The sequence below is a fragment of the Cetorhinus maximus genome, chromosome 3 (genome assembly GCF_964194155.1).
Source record: "Cetorhinus maximus chromosome 3, sCetMax3.hap1.1, whole genome shotgun sequence".
Taxonomy (NCBI): domain Eukaryota; kingdom Metazoa; phylum Chordata; class Chondrichthyes; order Lamniformes; family Cetorhinidae; genus Cetorhinus; species Cetorhinus maximus.
Genome location: NC_135881.1, coordinates 196,694,025 through 196,712,223, shown reverse-complemented (window position 1 = coordinate 196,712,223; position 18,199 = coordinate 196,694,025). Strand labels below are relative to the sequence as shown.

The window sequence follows — 18,199 nt, the reverse complement described above, 5'->3', positions numbered from 1 at the left end:
TCTCATAGGTTAGTCTTGGCTTCACAAAGTATTGAGAACCTATTCATTGGCCCTAACAGCTAGGCACGTTTTTGGCAGTGAACCAAGGGCAGCAAATGGAAAACCTTGGTCAATTTACTTTAACTACTGCATCTATCGTAAGGCTCCACAGGAATTTTCTTCTGTCCCTGAAAAGTTGTAGAGCATAACATCAGATCTTGTCTTGAATTTTTAATTATAAAGTGAATTTAATGAACAAATGATGTACAAGAAAACATATAGCTATATTTACGGTAGCTTTTATACTATCAGACTTCTTGAATGAAAAACAGTAAAAAGTCACTGTTTATAAGCCAATCTCTCTTTCTTTTTGCAGATAATATATATATGTAGCTTATGCTTTTCTGTCTGCAGGAGTTGGCTAGCTTTTTCCTGAAGAATCCAAACAACTGAGCATCTTATTTCTGCTAAACTCGGCTCATTTAAATTCATTTATTGCGCAGCTTTAGGCCAATAAGTATCTCTGAAAACATTTGATATTGTTTCTAGATTTAAATAGTTGTCAGCTACATTCAAAACTAACTGGCTGCCGTATACATTTTTGAGCAAATATGTGTTTGTTTGAATTTGGCTTAGCTTGACCCACCAACCTTTCAGTTTAAAACCAAACTGTATTGTCCTTGCAACGTTTATTCTGATTTGGCCATGATGTGGATTTCTTGGGACTGAGTTAAACAAAAGTGCACCAAGCCAAAACAAAACAATGAATTCTTCAATTTCAGTTTCCAATATCAACCAAACATTTAAGAAATCACCAAGCAAAGGAGAACTAACCTACCTGAACCACTTTTGCATGTACCCTGCTAACTGGCTTAAAATCCACCTTCACCCAAAACCTGGAAGTCAGTTGCTTATCAGGGAATTGTGATGCTATGAGAAAATAATATTTTTTAAATGCAGCAAATGCAAGAAGGAAAGCTGTCTGTAATGAGAGATGCTTTACCTACATGCCCAATCTACAACCAGGTTCATTAACTTGCAACAGTCTTTGTCGTCCTGTATTTTAAAATGGAGCTTTGAATTTTTCTTTGAACAATGCCTGTTAGTTATCAAGACACATACACTGAGAAATGTCTATTAATAAGCATTGTAAGCATCTCTTGTTACTAAAGCCAGTCTATTTGGAAAAAGAGAACATAGGTTACTCTAGATCATGTTTACAAATAAAAATAAGTGAATAAACCTAACCAATTTGAGACACAAGGAAGGAAGTATTTTACTTTCCTCTTACACCTTTTCTCAGACATGTTTAATTCGTTCTGTAGCTAATAATAATCTAAGTTATTGGCCTGGATTTTATTGTCAATGATGAAGGAACGGCATATGCCATCCACTTTGCTGCTGGCAGTTGCCTACAGTTATTGTGGGATTCTCAGTGGAGATTTCCTCCAATTCGGCATCTTTTTCAGTGTGATGCCCTCTACAGGGATTGTGTGATGTGTGTGAACAGGACAAGCAACAGAAAGGCTTTTTAACCAATTAAATTGAAGAACCTCATTGGAACACAGTCCAAACCAGGAAGTATGAAGCAGAAAATATAAATTAGATTTAAAGGATATACAGAGAGCAAAATAAAGATCGGGAGTTAGGCAAGAGATTTAAGAGACAGCCAGAAAAAGTAAACTTTTTCAAAATGCCAATGCTAATTTTCTTCTGAGAGAATAAGATTCCATACTTACAAAATTAATTTTCACTGCCAAAGAGGTTGTTCATCAGTAATTATCACATCATGCCATTAAAAGCTCAGATACTCCTAAATGGGGTTAGACAGTGGTGTAATGGTAATGTCACTGGACTCGTAATCCAGTAGGCCCAAGCTAATGTTCTGGGGACAAAGGTTCAAATCCCACCACAGCAGCTGGTGGAATTTAAGTTCAATTAATAATTAAAAAGCTAGTCTCAGTAATGGTGACAATGCAACCATTGTCAATTGTTGGAAAAACCCAATTATTAATAATATTCTTTAGGGAAGGAAACCTGCCATCCTACCTGGTCTGGCTGACATGTGACTCAGCAATGTGGTTGCCTCTTAACTGCCCTCTGAAATGGTGAGGCAAGCCGCTCAGTTCAAGGGCAATTAGGGATTGGCAACAAATGCTAGCCTTGCCAGCAATGATCACATCCCATAAAAGAATAAATTAAAAAATTGCACCAGGCCCAACTCTCTTTTCAGCCATTTTTAGTGAGGAACTAGTGGGAAAGTACGTGTTGTTGCAGTCATTTCAATGCTGAGTCTATTGGCAAGGAAAAGCAGAATATCTCTGACAGCAGTGTCTGGAATTCTGCATTAAATGTGCACGTGCAAATGGCAGAAGTTGCTGCCCATTTGACCCATAATAATGGTGAGCACTGTTAGCCTCACCTGTTACTATTACCATAAAATCTGAACCAATAAGTTTAGGAATTAATAGCACAATGCTTACAAATTGATAATGCCCAGAATAGAAATGGCAACAATTTTGAAAATTATAAATTCCCAAAAGAAAACATTAAAACCTAGATGAGTTTTGCAATTAAGTGGTGCCTATTTTAAATGGATTATTACTGGCATTAAAGAAACATAATGGAAAAATCCAATGGGCTGATCAAATGAAATAGGTTGGTTTTTCAGTCTCCAGTCCACCTTATTACTTATCACATTGAAAAGGATCCCCTGTGGATAATGGGAAGTGGCTGACAATTGAGATCCACCTAAAATCTTTTACACATATTACAGCAATGTTCTCAGCACATGAATGAGGCAAGTAAATTACAAATCTTATTTAATAGTTTCTGGATTGAGAGTTGGATTTTTGCCAGATCGGAGGATATTGGTGTTAGTATCCATTGTAATGAGTCATCCTCATGCAAAGCTTTGCTGCATGAAAATTTTAAAATGATAATTGGAGCATGAATGATGAACTTTCCATTTTAAAGGTATGTATTGCAGGGTCCTGATCTCTCCCTAATTCCTGACTTACTGATTTCAATAATCTTTTTTAAAAATACTGAAAAGAATAATTTTAAAATACATTATTTGATGAAAGTTATATCATTTTGAAGAGATTTTATAGTACATCAACATGGAGAGTGAACTTACCTTAAATTAAAGTATTTAGGAATGCAGATCAACAATTCTGGAAGTGCTTCCCACTCAGCATCTGCTATTTTAGATAACACAAGTAATTATTGCATGTTTATAAAAGCAAGATGGTTTATAAAATTAATTCATAAATGGTTCATTTAAACATGATGTCAAAACTAGACTGTATTGCTGCTAAATCTAAATTCTGTGACAAGAACATTATTAATCAAGAATACCATCATGCTGTTGACAAATGAACAGCAAAGTGTACAACATTTACTAAGATAAAAGCGTATTTTTTAAAGCTTTACATAAAATGTTATGGATCTGTGTGATTAATATCTTGGTAATACAACAGCTGAGCCCATTTTGCTTCAAATTGTAAAATCCCATGATATTTTTTCATATGAACGTTTAGATAGGTCAATATTTTGTGATAGACCTAAATACATATATATTTTTCTGGGAGCTATAATCCAAATGACATTCCATAGGAACAGCATTATATTTTAATTGGATCAGAAATTCTTTCCTTCTTTGAAACATTGGACGCATGTAAAACTTGCAACAATGTATTGGCCACTGTGGATGTTCTTGGGTTCCATGGATACTTGAAATTATTATTTTTGAAGTAGTCTCAAATATTGTATAAAACCAGTATTGAATTTACTAATTATTTGCTGTATATTTTTTCCCTTCTCTGTAATTAAAAATAACAAATGAATTCAGTTACTGGTTTTAGCCTGAATGATAATCTGTCAGAGTAAACATGATTGCATGGTGAATAGTTTGTTCATGGCAGACGCAAGTGTAAATTTTGGGTATTGGTGCTGCAGATCTGCCAATGAAAATTACACTTTGCTGTGAACAGAGAGAGTAGAGAGAGCCTCTCAATATTGAGAGATGCCATAAGGCTGCTGCAATTATTTTAAAAATAATTCTTTGAACTTTTATATTCATATTCTTTGGAAATGGGTGCCTTCTTATTCACAATCCCCTGTTTGTACAAATGAGTGGCTTGCTAGACCGCTTTAGAGGAAATAGGACATAGTTATTCACACAGTATGGGACTGACATCATGTAGGCCGGACCAGGTAGGGTTAGCAAGTTCCCATCCCTAAAAGATATTAGCAAACTAGTTGGGTTTTCACAAAGGCAACTTTCATGCTCTTTCATTTCACTATTTTCATGGTCATTTAGTTTCTGGTGCTAGCTCACAAAATGTTTGAAATGTTCAGTATTACACTTGAATTTCAGGTATTACTGGTATCGACCCATTGCGAAAGAAATAATTGACTTGAGAAGCTGTTGTGGGTGGCAATTATCATCACTCATGTTCAAAGGTTTACTCCACTGAAGCTTTTGAAATTGATGCTGTTCGACTATCCATTACAATTTTTAAAAAAAACTCAATTTCGGTTTGTTTAATTTTGCAGATTGGTTCAGAATTTACCAGCAGTTAAACTGCATTTAACTGGAGTTGCCATGGCTGCAACAGAAGCTGAATTTGAGAAAGCAAAGGATAGGTTGAAGACTTTAAAGGATGACCCAGGAAATGAAGCAAAATTGCAGATATATGCACTGTTTAAACAGGTAATACATTTAAAATGGAACATGAAAGTAATGATCAGGGGAAGAACCCATTGTTTAAGAAAACTCAGCACTTTCAACTGAGGTTAGATGAAAAGTTATTGTATTAATCACCTGGTTTTACCTTTTGTATTCTAAAGAACTGATGCAACTGGCGGATTCACATATTTTAAAGGAAATGAAACTGAAACAAAAGCAGGGTTCTGCAGGTTTCTGAGCAGGATAGGTAAGGGGCTGAATCAGCCGAGTATGTAATAATTATTTTTGGTGGGGGTTTTCCATTAATTTAAAAATCACAGTTTGAGTGGATCACCCATCCTGGTATTTTCACTTCAATTGCAAAACCCCTAAGAGTCTGCTGCACCCAGTTCCTATCTCAGTGCTAGCAGTTCCCAATTCTAGGAAATTAGTGAGCCCTCTTTCTCATTCCAGTGAATGTCAAAATCTGTAAACCTTTGGTCAATACAATCTTCAATTTTAGTAAGAAAAAATTATATTTTCCATTTTTTTTGTCTGCTCTCCCTTAAGAGTGTTTACCGCTTGCTGTAATATATTTAATGGCCATTTGTTCTATTGAGAATTTGGAATTTTTGATTTTTACTTATTTCCAAAAATGTTGTTTTTATCATGGCATTCCTTTACTTCACCCATTTTCCGCAATGTTCTCCTGAATTCCTTTATACTGTACAAGTTATTGCCTGACATGGTGATATTTAGAAGAGGATACAGTAGTATAGAGGATGTCCTGTGGCACAGTGGGTAGTGCCCCTGTCTCTGAGCCCAAAGCTCTGGGTTTGAGTCCCACCTCAGGACTTGATGTCCAAGGAAGGTGTGTTTACAAAGCAGGTTGAGTATCAACCTGCAAATCTTTCCAGCACATGCCAGTGGCAGGTGGTAAGAGTGGAAGAGATCGAAAGAACGTTAATTGGAGCCATTAGCAGCACTATCCGTACGCCTCCAGACGACAACATGCATGTAAAAGCACATGTTGCCACAGCAACTCAGACTCCCTGAGTGAACTGTAACACAACAGCACAGTAGTGTAGAGGCCTGGACTAATAATTCAGAGAAAGCTAGTTCAAATTCCACAGTGCCAGTTTGCGAATTTGAAATCAGCTTAAATATCTGGAAATCAAAAGTTGATATCAGTAAAAATGACAATGAAGCTGTTAAATTGTTGTAAGGATGCAACTGGCTCACCATCATCCACTTAGGGAAGGAAAGTTGCCAAATTTGCCCAATCTGGCCCATTTGTTCCTCTAGTAAAATGATTGACTCTTAACTGCCCTTTGAAATGGGCCAGGAAGCCATCTAGTTGCATCAAACTATATAGCTACAAACTACATCAAGCTACATATTGCAATGGCTCAAGAAGGCATACCACCATTTTCTCAAGACAACTAAAGATGGGCAATAAATGGCATCCATAATTGAAGAATGCATGCGAAGGAATTCTTTCTTACAATGTATGGTTGCTTCAGCTAGTTAATACAGCCATTTGATACCTGGGAGAGAGAATGGAAATCAAACACATAGCATATGTGGCAATAAGCAGCAGCAACAGAACTTAAGGCATGGAAGAGGCTAAAAACTTGTGAAGGATGCAATGAATACTACACATTGAACACCAATTTTATCAACTTAAACAGAAACATAACATGTTGATTTTTACATTTTATTTTTCTCTTATCTATTTTCGAAAGTCAATATTTCTCAGGAAATTAGAGAGATATACTAATGAGAATAATAAAAGTTATTTTGTTCAAGCTTTTAAAAGAAGCAGTTCATAAAAAAGAATCATACAGCACAGAAGAAGAACATTTGATCCACTTTACCAATGCCAGCTCTGGAGCTAACCAGTTGGTCCCATTTCACTGAAAATGTTTCCTTTTTAAGTACATATCCAATTCCCTTTTGAAAGTTACTACTGAAGCTGCTTCCACCAGCCTTTCAAACAATGCATTCTAGATCATTATAACACACTGCTGACCACACATTTTCACCTCCCCTCTGCTTCTTTTGTCAATTACCTTAAATCTCTTACTGGTTACTGGCCCAGCTGCCAGTGGAAACGCTTTCTCCTTACTTGCTGTATAAAAATCCATTATAATTTTAAACATCTCCATTGAATCTCCCCCTGACCTTCTCTGCTCTAAAGGAGAACAATCCCATTTTGTCTAATCTCTGCATAACTAATGCACCTCCTTTCTGGTACCATTCTGGTAAATATCCTCTGCACCATAAGGCCTTAATATACCTCTTCTAACTCAGTGAGCAATGTTAGAGGAAGGTCTGGTCGTATTTATTCTGCAAATCTTTGATGTGCAATATTAATGCAGTACTATATACATTTGTTTAAAGAACAATATTTGAGGGCCATGGTACATTAGAATGATGCACAGGTGTTAAAGTATTTCCTGGAGTGTTTAGTTGAGTTAAACAAAAACAGAATTACCTGGAAAAACTCAGCAGGTCTGGCAGCATCGGTGGAGAAGAAAAGAGTCGACGTTTCGAGTCCACATGATCCTCTTTTCTTCTCCACCAATGCTGCCAGACCTGCTGAGTTTTTCCAGGTAATTCTGTTTTTGTTTTGGATTTTCAGCATCCGCAGTAGCTTTTTGTTTTTATCTCTTTAGTTGACTTGTTTTTTAAAAAGCGTTTTACTATTGAATTATAATATTTTACAACTTGGAGGGAGGCCATTTCAACAGTCAAGCCTGTAACCAGCTTTCACTTGCTTTTCCTCCATAGATTTTAACTTTTTATTTTTCAAATATTTTGTAATGTTAGAATATTGATGATCATGCTCATTGAAGCAAAAAGATATCAAGATAGCTGCTTCAAGCAGGAGGCCCTGGATCTGGAGAGGCACCATGTGCCAAGGTCCACTGGTGTCGGTGAGGCTGGGGTGCCACGTCCAGGTATTTATGCCCAACAACGAGATCAGCATTGTTCTCCCAAAAGCCATAGCACTGCTGAATGTTAATTGATTTAATTTTGCAACATGGCTTGACCATTGGTCATGGAAGGATGAGCGCATAATAATCCACTGTCCTTGTTCTTCCTTTCAGCATCATCAAAGCAGAGCTGGGAGGAGGAGCAGCAGAGGCTCTCTCTCATACCTGAGGGGCCTGAAGGCTCACCAGCGTCACACCATTTCTGTGAGGCAGGCATCAGCACAGATACTAGCACCTCGGTGGGAATTTGAACATCAGCTAGTGTCGCGAGGCACAGTGGTGAGGGCACTTCACAGTCGCTGGAGAAGCTGACATAGACAGAGAGTGCCAATGGCGCCAGCAGTCGGAGGACTGCAGGGGACCAGGCACATGCTCAGCCGGTGCCTAATGATGTGCCTCTGGAGTTGTCCGCAACGCAGCAGGTACAGGAAATGCGGCTGGGTGTGCGGGGGCATCTGGGGAGATACATGAGGTTTGGCTTTGTCTCCATAGTGGAGGACTCCACGCGGACGATTGCCCAAGCAATGAGCCACATGTCCGAGTCCCATGCGTCCTCCAAGGAGAGAGTGGTGACTCTCGTGGAGAGCCCTCCTCCAGGAGACATGTCAGGGCTTCCTGAGGATGCGCTCTGACCAGCAAGCCCTTACGTCGGCATTAATCTCAGCTGGTCAGTGCCAGTGTGGGAGATGGTTTGGGCATCAACTTTCCCAGCTCTGTGCCCATCCATTCACGGTGAGCAGGGAGGTCCGAAGCGACCTCACGTCGGCGCAGTGGCTGCCTGTCGTCTCTGCGGGCACCTCTCAGGGCGCTCCGGATGAGGGCGACAACTCCTCCGCCCCTCTCCCAGTGACCATGGCATCCGGTGAGGCTGCGACGACTGGGGCGATGCCAGCTGTGGAACTGGCAGCTCCCTCCCAGGTGGTGCCAGCACTGGCTCCACGGGCCAGAGGACGACAGCCAAGGTCATCAAGGCCAACAGGACAGCAGAGTCAGCAGGCTGTCTCAGATGCCACTCCAAGCAATGGGGCAGCACCAAGTCGTAGCACCCAGAAATGAAAACATAAGGCACCTTAGGCATACCACGGGTTTTTCACTGGTGCTTTTGTGTTGGCCTGAGATGAGGTCCTTATGATTTGTTTTGTTTGGTAACACTATTCTCTTTTTTTGTTTGGAATAAGTTGGTTTATTTGACAGAATAAATTCAGATATGTCACCATGGCTGAGGGAGCCTCTTTTCTTCTGCATGTGTGTGGTTTCCAAAACTGTAATGAGTGCATTGTTGGACATTCAGCTTTATTAACAAGGCCCTTAGTGACTCTTCATTACCTAGCAGATTTTGCACTTAGGTGTCCAGTATCAAGCCTACAACCCAGGCTTGTCCCGGTGGTGTTCTAGCTGAAGGTTCATTGGATTAAAGCCTCCCAGGTGTCCCCTGCCTTCCTGGAGTATGCCCGGGTCAGCGCCTACCCCCTTGGCGTTTCCCTGTGCATGCTCATCCTCGGACTCACTGCTGGACTCATCGTGTGCAGCTGCATCCACTGCGTCAACATCATCATAGTCCACTGCGCCCCGCCTTTCTAGCGCAAGATTGTGGAGAGCGCAAAATGCAACCACTATCACCGAGACACAATCTGGGGGGTACTGGAGTGCGCCCCCTGAGCGGTCCAGGATCTTGAGAAGACCAATGGTCTCTCCACCACAGCCCTTATGGAGGCGTGGCACCTATTGTACCGCTGCTCAGCTTCTCTTCTTGAATGGCAGAGAGGCGTCACGAGCCACCTTCTGAGGGGATAGCCCTTGTCACCCAGCAGCCATCCATCCAGCCGGGCTGGAGCACTGAAGAGACCCGGCACCTGGGAGTGTCTGAGGATATAGGAGTCGTGGGAGCTGCCTGGGTACCTTGCACAAACTTGTAAAATCAGCATCCTGTGATCACACACTATCTGCTTGTTCATGGAGTGGGATGCCTTCCTGTTGACGAAGGCACTGGGCTCACCTGCTGGCGCCTTGATGGTCACACGTGTGCTGTATATTGCACCCTGGACGTGGGGGAAGCCAGCAATGGCCACGAACCTCTGGCTCGCTGTGTCTGGCTTGCCTGGTCCCAATGGTAGTGGATGAAGGTCACTGCACGCCTGAACAGAGCGTCTGTAACCTGCTTGACACAAGTGTGCACAGCTGATTGGGAGACACCGCAAAGATCACCCACCGACCCCTGGAAGGAGCCAGAGGCATAGAAGTTGAGGGCAACTGTGACCTTCAGAGCCTCTGACATGGGGTGTCCACCCACACAGTTAGCGGAGACCTCGGGCCCTATTATCTGACAGATATAGTTGACTGTCTCCCTTGAGAGACGGAGCCTCCTTCAGCACTGCACCTCAGACATATTGAGGTAGCTGTTTTGCCACCTGTATACCCTGGTAGCAGGATAGTGGCGTCTTCTGTGGCCCCTTCCGCCTTGGACAACCTCTTGGCCCTGTGCTCCTTGTGCCTGCGCCTGTCCTCCCAAAGGTGGCTCCCCTGGAGGCTGAATGTGCACTCCTGGCTGCCTCCCCCTTCTAGTCCTGCCTTCCTCCTCAGAGGAGCTGCCTCCAGTGGACAGTTCAGCTCCCATTCCCAGGCTAAGGGAAGGCTTCCTGAAACCTGCAGGCCCAGAAAAGATTACTCATGGTAGAGTGCTTAACCTAAAGGTTAAGAGTCCAGAAAAAGCAGCTGATGTGTGTTTTGAAGTACTGCAGATCACACAGGCAAGTTTCAAAAACTTTCAGAAATAAATGCTTGACTGTGCATACTTGCAACCCCAGTGGGCCCTCTTATCCCACCCGTGGATGAGGTTAATACAAATGTATCTTGCCTGTTGCGCCAAGCCGAAGGTTGCACGGATACTGAAAAATCGGTGTCGATTGGCACCTCAAGTGCCTTATCTGGGCCGTTAATTAAGGCGTCGGACATCATCACGCGCCTGCCCAGCGAAATATCGCGATGGTGCGCGGTGACGTCGGGACGCTCGCCTGATGTCACCGTTCGTCAAGGGAAAATTCAGCCCTGTGTGTCTGTGGGAGGGACCTGCCTCTCTGGACCCCTGTTGCTGGGCAACAGCCCAGGTTTTTTTTTAACTCTTGTTTGCTTTACTTAGCTACAACAGTTGTAAAACTCTCATTAGAAATGCAGGCACCTTTTAAAGTGAAACTAAAACTCAATTTGACATTTTCTTAACACACAGATACAGAAATACAAATCAAACTTAAACTTTAAAGCTGAAACTTATTCCTAACACCTACAAATACCAATATAACTTACTTAAACTATCTCTATCTCCTAACAGTAGCCTGAAATTGCATTAAAGACAGATGTACATTTAGATCTTGAGATACCAGAGCCACCTTAGCTAGGTCTGAGTATACTGCAATATCTAATATTTTCTAGTTCTGGTGCCTCTGCATTGGCATTCTGTCCAATCTACAGTGTTTTGAATTACATCATATAGAAATTCAAGACAGAAACAAGCCATTCAGCTCACCTGGCCTATGCCAGTGCTGGCCCTCCACAGGAGCCTCGTCTTGCCCTACTTCTTAACCTACAGCACATCCTTCTCTTCCATTCTCCCTCATGGTATTTTTTTAAGTTCCCCTTAAATGCATCTGGGCGGTTTGCTGCAACTACTCCATGTTGTAATAACTTCCACTTTGTTAAAACCCAATTCGTTCATGGGATGTGGACATTGCCAGCAAGGCCAGAATTTATTTTCCATCTCTAATTGCCCTTGAGAACCATAACCTTGAACCACCACAGTCCATATGGTGAATACTCCTAGGGAGGGAGTTCCAGGATTTTGGTGCAGCAACGATGAAGGAACAATGATACATTTCCAAGTCAATATGATATTTGACTTGGAGAGAAACTTGAAAATTGTGGTATTCCCATCCACCTGCTACCCATAACAGGGAGATCTGTGCCTAGTATTTATCCCTTAACTAACACGATGGCAGGATTTTCCATTTGTGATCAGGACCGCAACGTTGGAATCATATTCAGGTCCCAACCTCGCACCCTGTTGGGAACAGCCGCCCAACATCAATTTTTGGATGATTGGCCAATTACTGGCCAGAGAGCGCACTTGCCATCCAATTATGGACGACCGGCTCTTGAAGCTAGAGGGCCAAGAGGAGGCCCTCCAGCACTGAAGGAGCTGCAGTCTGCCATTACAAGTAAGGGAGAGAGAGAAAGCGAGAGCACCTTCATCTTGATGCACCCTCTCAGCACTTGTTACAAAAATGAAAACAAATGGCCACAACTGCTGTAGCACCATTGTGAAGGGAATCCCCTCCATTGAGCGGCCTATAGCCACAGCTGTGGCCAGGTAGGTTTGTCTGCTACAGTGGAGCTGTGGAATGGGGGGAACCTCAAAGTGATCCTGGTGCAATAGCCCCCAACCTGCTGCAGGGCTTTCACAGGCTGTCTTGAAAATTCTAGTCAGCCTCTGAGCAATGGTCTTTATTGGCCTTTCAGTTGAGTTAACAAGCTACTCACCACCTGCAGACAGGTAGCCATCCCAAATCCGATCCAGCCTGTAGGAAAATAGCTGCGAATGGACCAAGACAGGGAAATAAGTACTCAGGCCAGCGTTGGAAATTCCATACATGCCCACCTCCTTTTCTGCCCCCATATCAGAACCAAAATGCTGCCCTACATTAATACAAACCTGTTGCCTTTATTTCATTGCTGTTTGTGCGTCCTTCTTGTGCACAAATTGGTTGCACATTTCCTACATTGCAGCATATCAAAGCAGCAGTTAATTGTCTATAAAAGGAGTATGTCTGAAACCACCCTTTCATTGTAAGGGTGTCTTCACTTTTCAAATTAAAGGCATCTGCACACCAAGTGCCCTCTCTAAGGCCTTGCAGGAGGGCAAGTGAGGTGGGTTGCTTTTTCCCTCTTGGGAACCTCATGGTCAAAATGAGCTGACATTCTACAGACATAGCTCTCCTTTTATCCAATATGAGGACAGGAAAGATTACATGGTGACATCATGTTAAAGTATCTTGACAAGAATTCTCTCATCAAAAATGTTGTGTGTTTACAGTAGTAGTGAATAGAGGATATTTTCAATTTAAAGAATCATATGACACAGAAGTTGGTCATTTGGTTCATCTAGCTTCTGCCAGCTCTTTGAAAGACTGGCGTCCAGTTAGACCCATTTCCCTGTTCCTTTCTCCAAGTCCAGCAACTTTTCCAAGTATATATCCAGTCCCCTTTTCAGTGGGACTATTGAATCTGTCTCCACTAACCTTTCAGACAGTGCATTCTAGATCTTAACTCTTCATCTCGCCTTTGGTTCTTTTTGCCAATTATCTGACCAAATGAAGAATCTTTTAAGTTAGGCAATACTTCTCAATTTTTAAAAATAATCAGTTGAAGTATCTAAAAGGTCTTCTGCTTACTTTAATTTAACAGGCTACGCAAGGTCCTTGCAATTCACCAAAGCCAAGTATGTTGGACTTTGTCAACAAAGCAAAATGGGAGGCTTGGAATTCACTTGGTAAAACATCCAAGGTAACTGCTGCTTTATTTTTTTATCATGCAAGTCGGAAGCTTTTTTAAAAAATAAATAAACTTTGTTCCAAATCTGAATGCCTTTCAGTGACATCTGTGTAATTTAGAATGTTTATCCATATGTGTAACTCTTTTCTAAATAAATGGAAACATTATATGGTAGACAAAACCAATGTGATGGGTGTTAAAATGATTATCAGTTGTGTTGTGACCGTTTCTAATTTGGATCTTTTAAGCAATTTCTCCAATTACAATGGAATATTCAGCCTGTCACTGAAGAACTATTCTGTCTGCACTTTCATTTGTTCTATATCCCAACCCTTGAAAAACCTCAAATGGCAGTTGAGGCAGCATCTGTGGGCAGAGCAAGAGTTAACATTTCAAGTCAATGACCTTTCATTGGAATTGGAAAAAGTTAAGAGCTAATTGTAGCAGTTTTAAGTGAGTGCAAAGTCAGGGAAAGGGAAGGCCTGTGATAGAGTGGAAGGCAAGAGAGATTAAATGACAAAAAAAGGATAATGGTGCAAGGCAAAAGGAGAAGGTAATGGAGCAAATAAAGAAACAAAAGACGGGCATAGAGGAAGTGCAAATAGGAAATAGAAATTGTTGATTTAACTGTTGAATCCAGAAGGCTGTAAAGTGCCTAATCGAAAGATGAAATGCTGTTCCTCGAGCTAACATTGAGCTTTGTTGGAACAGTGCAAGAGGCTGAGGATAGAGAGGCTACCATCAGATTAGGGCAGAGAAATAAAACTCCAGGTAACCAGAAATTCATAGTTATTCTTTCAGGCTGAAAGGAAATGTTCTCCAAAGCGGTCACTGTATCTGCATTTCATCACCCAATATAGAGACTATATCGTGAACAGTGAATACAATATACTAAATTGAAGGTACAACATCTAAGTTGTTGTTTCACCTGGAAGGGAGGAGATAAAAGGGTAGATGTTGTACCTCCTGCCCTTGCAGGAAGGTGATGAGTGATCAGTGAAATGTATTTGCTGCTCACATTTTTATTTTAAGTTACTTTTTTTTTAAAAACCATGAAACTGCTAGTGGTAACTTGATCAAAATGGAATGTTTTTTTCAAAATATTAGTTCAAATCCACCATTTTAAAGTGCATTGTGTTTGTAAAAATGAATTTGTCCTGCAATTCAATTAGAATGGCTGATCTGTACATTATCTCCATTTACTAGCCTTTCTTCCATAACTCAATGCCCTTAACTGATCAGAATCTGGCTGTCTTGAAAAATTCAACTGAGCCACCTGTGGACCACATGATCCAGATCTCCACCACTCATTGTGGAGAGTATTTTATTTATACTCTTTGTAACGAGGTGCATTGCTTGATGTGATTAATTAGCTGTTGGATAGCTGAACTGCTATTTTGTAATCCTCTGTTTGCGAATAAGCAGAAGAATAATATTTTTCCCTTCTTGAATGAATGAATGAATGTATAAACATACAAATGTTTGAATTAGGAGCAGGAGTAGGCCACTTGGCCCCTCGAGGCTGCTCCGCCATTCAAAAGATCATGGCTGATCTGATTGTATCCTCCTGCCTACCCCCAATAGCCTTTCATCCCCATGTTTCTCAAGAATCTATCTACCTCTGCCTTAAAAATATTCAAAGACTCTGAATCCACTGCCTTTTGAGCTAGAGAGTTCCAAAGACTTACAACCCTCTGAGAGAAATAAATTCTCCTCATCTCTGTCCTAAATGGGCAACCTCTTATTTTTAAACAGTGGCCCTTAGTACTAGATTCTCCCACAAGAGGAAACATCCTTTCCACATCTACGCTGTCAAGACCCCTCAGGATCTTAAATGTTTCAATCAAGCTGCCCCTTACTCTTCTAAACCCCAGTGGATACAATCCTAGCCTGTCCAACCTTTCTTCATAAGACATCCCGTCCATTCCTGGTATTAGTCTAGTAAATCTTCTCTGAACTGCTTCTAACACATTTACATCCTTCCTTAAATAAGGAGACCAAAGTACACAGTACTCCAAATGTGATCTCACCAGTGTCCTGTACAACTGAAGCATAACTTGCCTACTTTTATATTCAATTCTCCTCACAATAAACAATAACATTGTATTAGCTTTCATAATTACTTACTGCACCTGCATACTAGCCTTTTGTGATTCATGCACTAGGACACCCAGATCCCTCTGAATTTCAGAGCTCCGCAATTTCTCACCATTTAGATAATATGCTTCTTTACTAAAGAAGCTAAAGCACACAACAATATGCATTTGTATAACACCTTTAAAATAATAAAACATCCCAAGACACTTCACTGGAGTGTTATCAAACCGGGTTTAAACTGAACCACATTGGATTTAGTCAAAAAGGCAGATTTTAAGGAGGTCTTAAAAAAGGTGAGGTAGAGAGTGTAATGAAGAGATATTAATGCCTCTGATGTTATTGGAAATTATATTTAAATTGGACTTGTGGTAGGGTCTGTGTCTGTGTGTGGCTTAATTGGATTAAAGCCAGCTAGTCTGGGTGCTTTGATGTATAGTAGTTTTGAGATGTTAATTAGATAAACGTAAGGAAGTTAAAAGGTTAAAAATTGAATAAAACATTCAAAATAATGGGTAAAATCTTGTGCCTAGCTGGGAGACAGCAAGGAATGTGCTTATGTTCCAATAAAATTAGTGGAATGAAAAGGATTACTGTTAGGAGAGGTAAAATTAAAAACCTAGTAATACAATGGAAAATTTACACTGAAAGGGGAAGCTAGGTATAAACAGAAAGGGGTTTGTGTGTATATGTCAGAGGCATTTAAGATCTAACAAGCCTGTAAAGCTACAACTGTGTCTGCAAAGGAACCAATTTGCAAGGAACCTCATTTTGAATTCATAAGGTCAAATGTGCTTTGCCTGGTGTCTGTTTAAAATCTGTGGGTTATTGTTGCCTTGGTGAAGATTTACCTGGAAGTGATTAATTTGGGGATTTGTTTAAAAGTTATGTTGGTTGTAATTTGTAGACATGTGTATGTGTTTAATTTGTTAAATTAATAAATGTTTAATTTAATTTTGTATAAAAAATAGCTTAAGGCTTGATGGTTTTATTCCTGAATTCAGAGCTGCATCTCAAACATGCCAATTGAAAAATAGGTTATGTTTCCCTCTGGGATTTAAACAACTCAGCCCTTACTAACTGCTGTGTCATAACAGAGCGGTTTCGGGAAGGAATTGCAGAGTTTGGGTCCCAGGCACAGCCATCAATGATGGAGCAATTAAAATCGACGATGCATAAGAGGCTAGAATTGGAGGACCACAGAGATTACTGAGGGTTAGAGATGTAGAAGCCACAAAAAGATTTGAAAACAAGGATGAAAATATACCTCTGAAGTTGCTTTTTTGGTTGTGGTTGGTTTTTTTGGTTATGTTAAAAGTAAAAAGGGAAAGACAAAAAACAGGTAACTATAGGCTGGTTAGCTTAACATCCATCATTGGGAAAATGTTGGAGTCTATTATAAAGGATGTAATAGCAGAGCATTTAGAATTACATAATCTAATCAAGCAGAGTTGGCATGGCTTCATGAAGGGGAAATCATGCCTGACAAATTTATTAGAATTCTTTGAGGAGGTAGCTAGCAGGATAGATAAAGGGGAACCAGTAGATGTAATATATTTGGATTTCCAAAAGATGTTCAATAAGCTACCACACGTAAGGCTACATAATAAAGAGCCCATGGTGGTGGGGGTAGTATATTAGCATGGATAGAAGATTGATTAACTAATAGAAGACAGAGAATTGGGATAAGGGGGCATTTTCAGGATGGCAACCTGTAACTAGTGGAGTGCTACAGGGATCAGTGGTGGGGCCTCAATTATTTACAATATATATTAATGACTTAGATGAGGGAAGTGAATGTACTATTGCCAAATTTGTGGATGATACAAAAATAAGTGGAAAGGCAAGTGGTGAGGATGGCACAAGGAGTCTACAAAGGGATATAGACAGGTTAAGCGAGTGGGGGGAAAAAAGTGGCAGTTGGAATATAATGTGGGAAAATGTGAGGTTATGCATTTTGGCAGGAAGAATAGAGGAGCTGAATATTTCTTAAATGGAGAAAGACTGCAGAAGGCTGCAGCACAGAGGGATTTAAGAGTCCTTGTGCGTGAATCCCAAAAAGCTAACATACAAGTTCAACAGGTAATAGGGAAGGCAAATGGAATGTTGGCCTTTATTTCAAAGGAAATGGAGTATAAAAATAAGGAAGCTTTGCTAAAACTATACAAGGCAAGAGTTAGACCACACCTAAGATACTGTGAACAGTTTTGGTCCTCTTAATCTAAGGAAAGATATACTGGCATTGGAGGCAGTCCAGAGAAGGTTCACTAGGTTGATTCCGGGTATGGAGGGATTTTCTTATGAGGAGACGTTGAGTAGGTTGGGCCTGTCCTCAGTGGAGTTTAGAAGAATGAGAGGCAATGTTATTGAAACATATAAGGTTGTTAGGGAGCTTGACAGGGTAGATGCTGAGAGGTTGTTTCCCCTTGTGGGAGAATCTAGGACCAGAAGGCATAATCTCAAAGTAAGGGGTCACCCATTTAAAACAGAGATGAGGATGAATTCCTTCTCTCAGAGGATAGTTAATCTATGAAATTCTTTACCACAGAGGGCTGTAGGACCTGGATTGTTAAGTGTATTCAAGGCTGAGATAAACAGATTTTTAATCAGTAAGGGAATCAAGGCTTATGGGGAAAAGGCAGGAGTTGAGGATTATCAGATCAGCCATGATCTCATTGAATGGTGGTGCAGACTCAAAGGGCCGAATAGCCTACTGCTGCTCCTACGTCTTATGGTCTTATGGTTCACATCTCTGACTAGTTTATTCAACTTGCACCTGTAGCGTATAACATTAGGAACATAGCACTTAGGATCAGGAGTAGGCCGTAAGGCACTTCAAGCCTGCTCCACCATTCAATAAGGTCATGGCTGATCTGGTTGTGGTCCCAACTCCACTTTCTTGTGCCCCCCATAA

General features: G+C 40.8%; 1 protein-coding gene across 1 annotated transcript in view; it reads left to right on the top strand.

Moving 5' to 3' along the window:
* eci2 (enoyl-CoA delta isomerase 2) overlaps window positions 1-18,199 on the top strand; it is a 156,710-nt gene that overhangs the window by 69,944 nt on the left and 68,567 nt on the right. Inside the window, exons 2-3 of the mRNA XM_078539553.1 lie at window positions 4,540-4,696; window positions 13,105-13,203. Of these exons, the coding sequence (XP_078395679.1) occupies window positions 4,540-4,696; window positions 13,105-13,203 (256 nt within the window). The remainder of the gene's footprint in view (window positions 1-4,539; window positions 4,697-13,104; window positions 13,204-18,199) is intronic.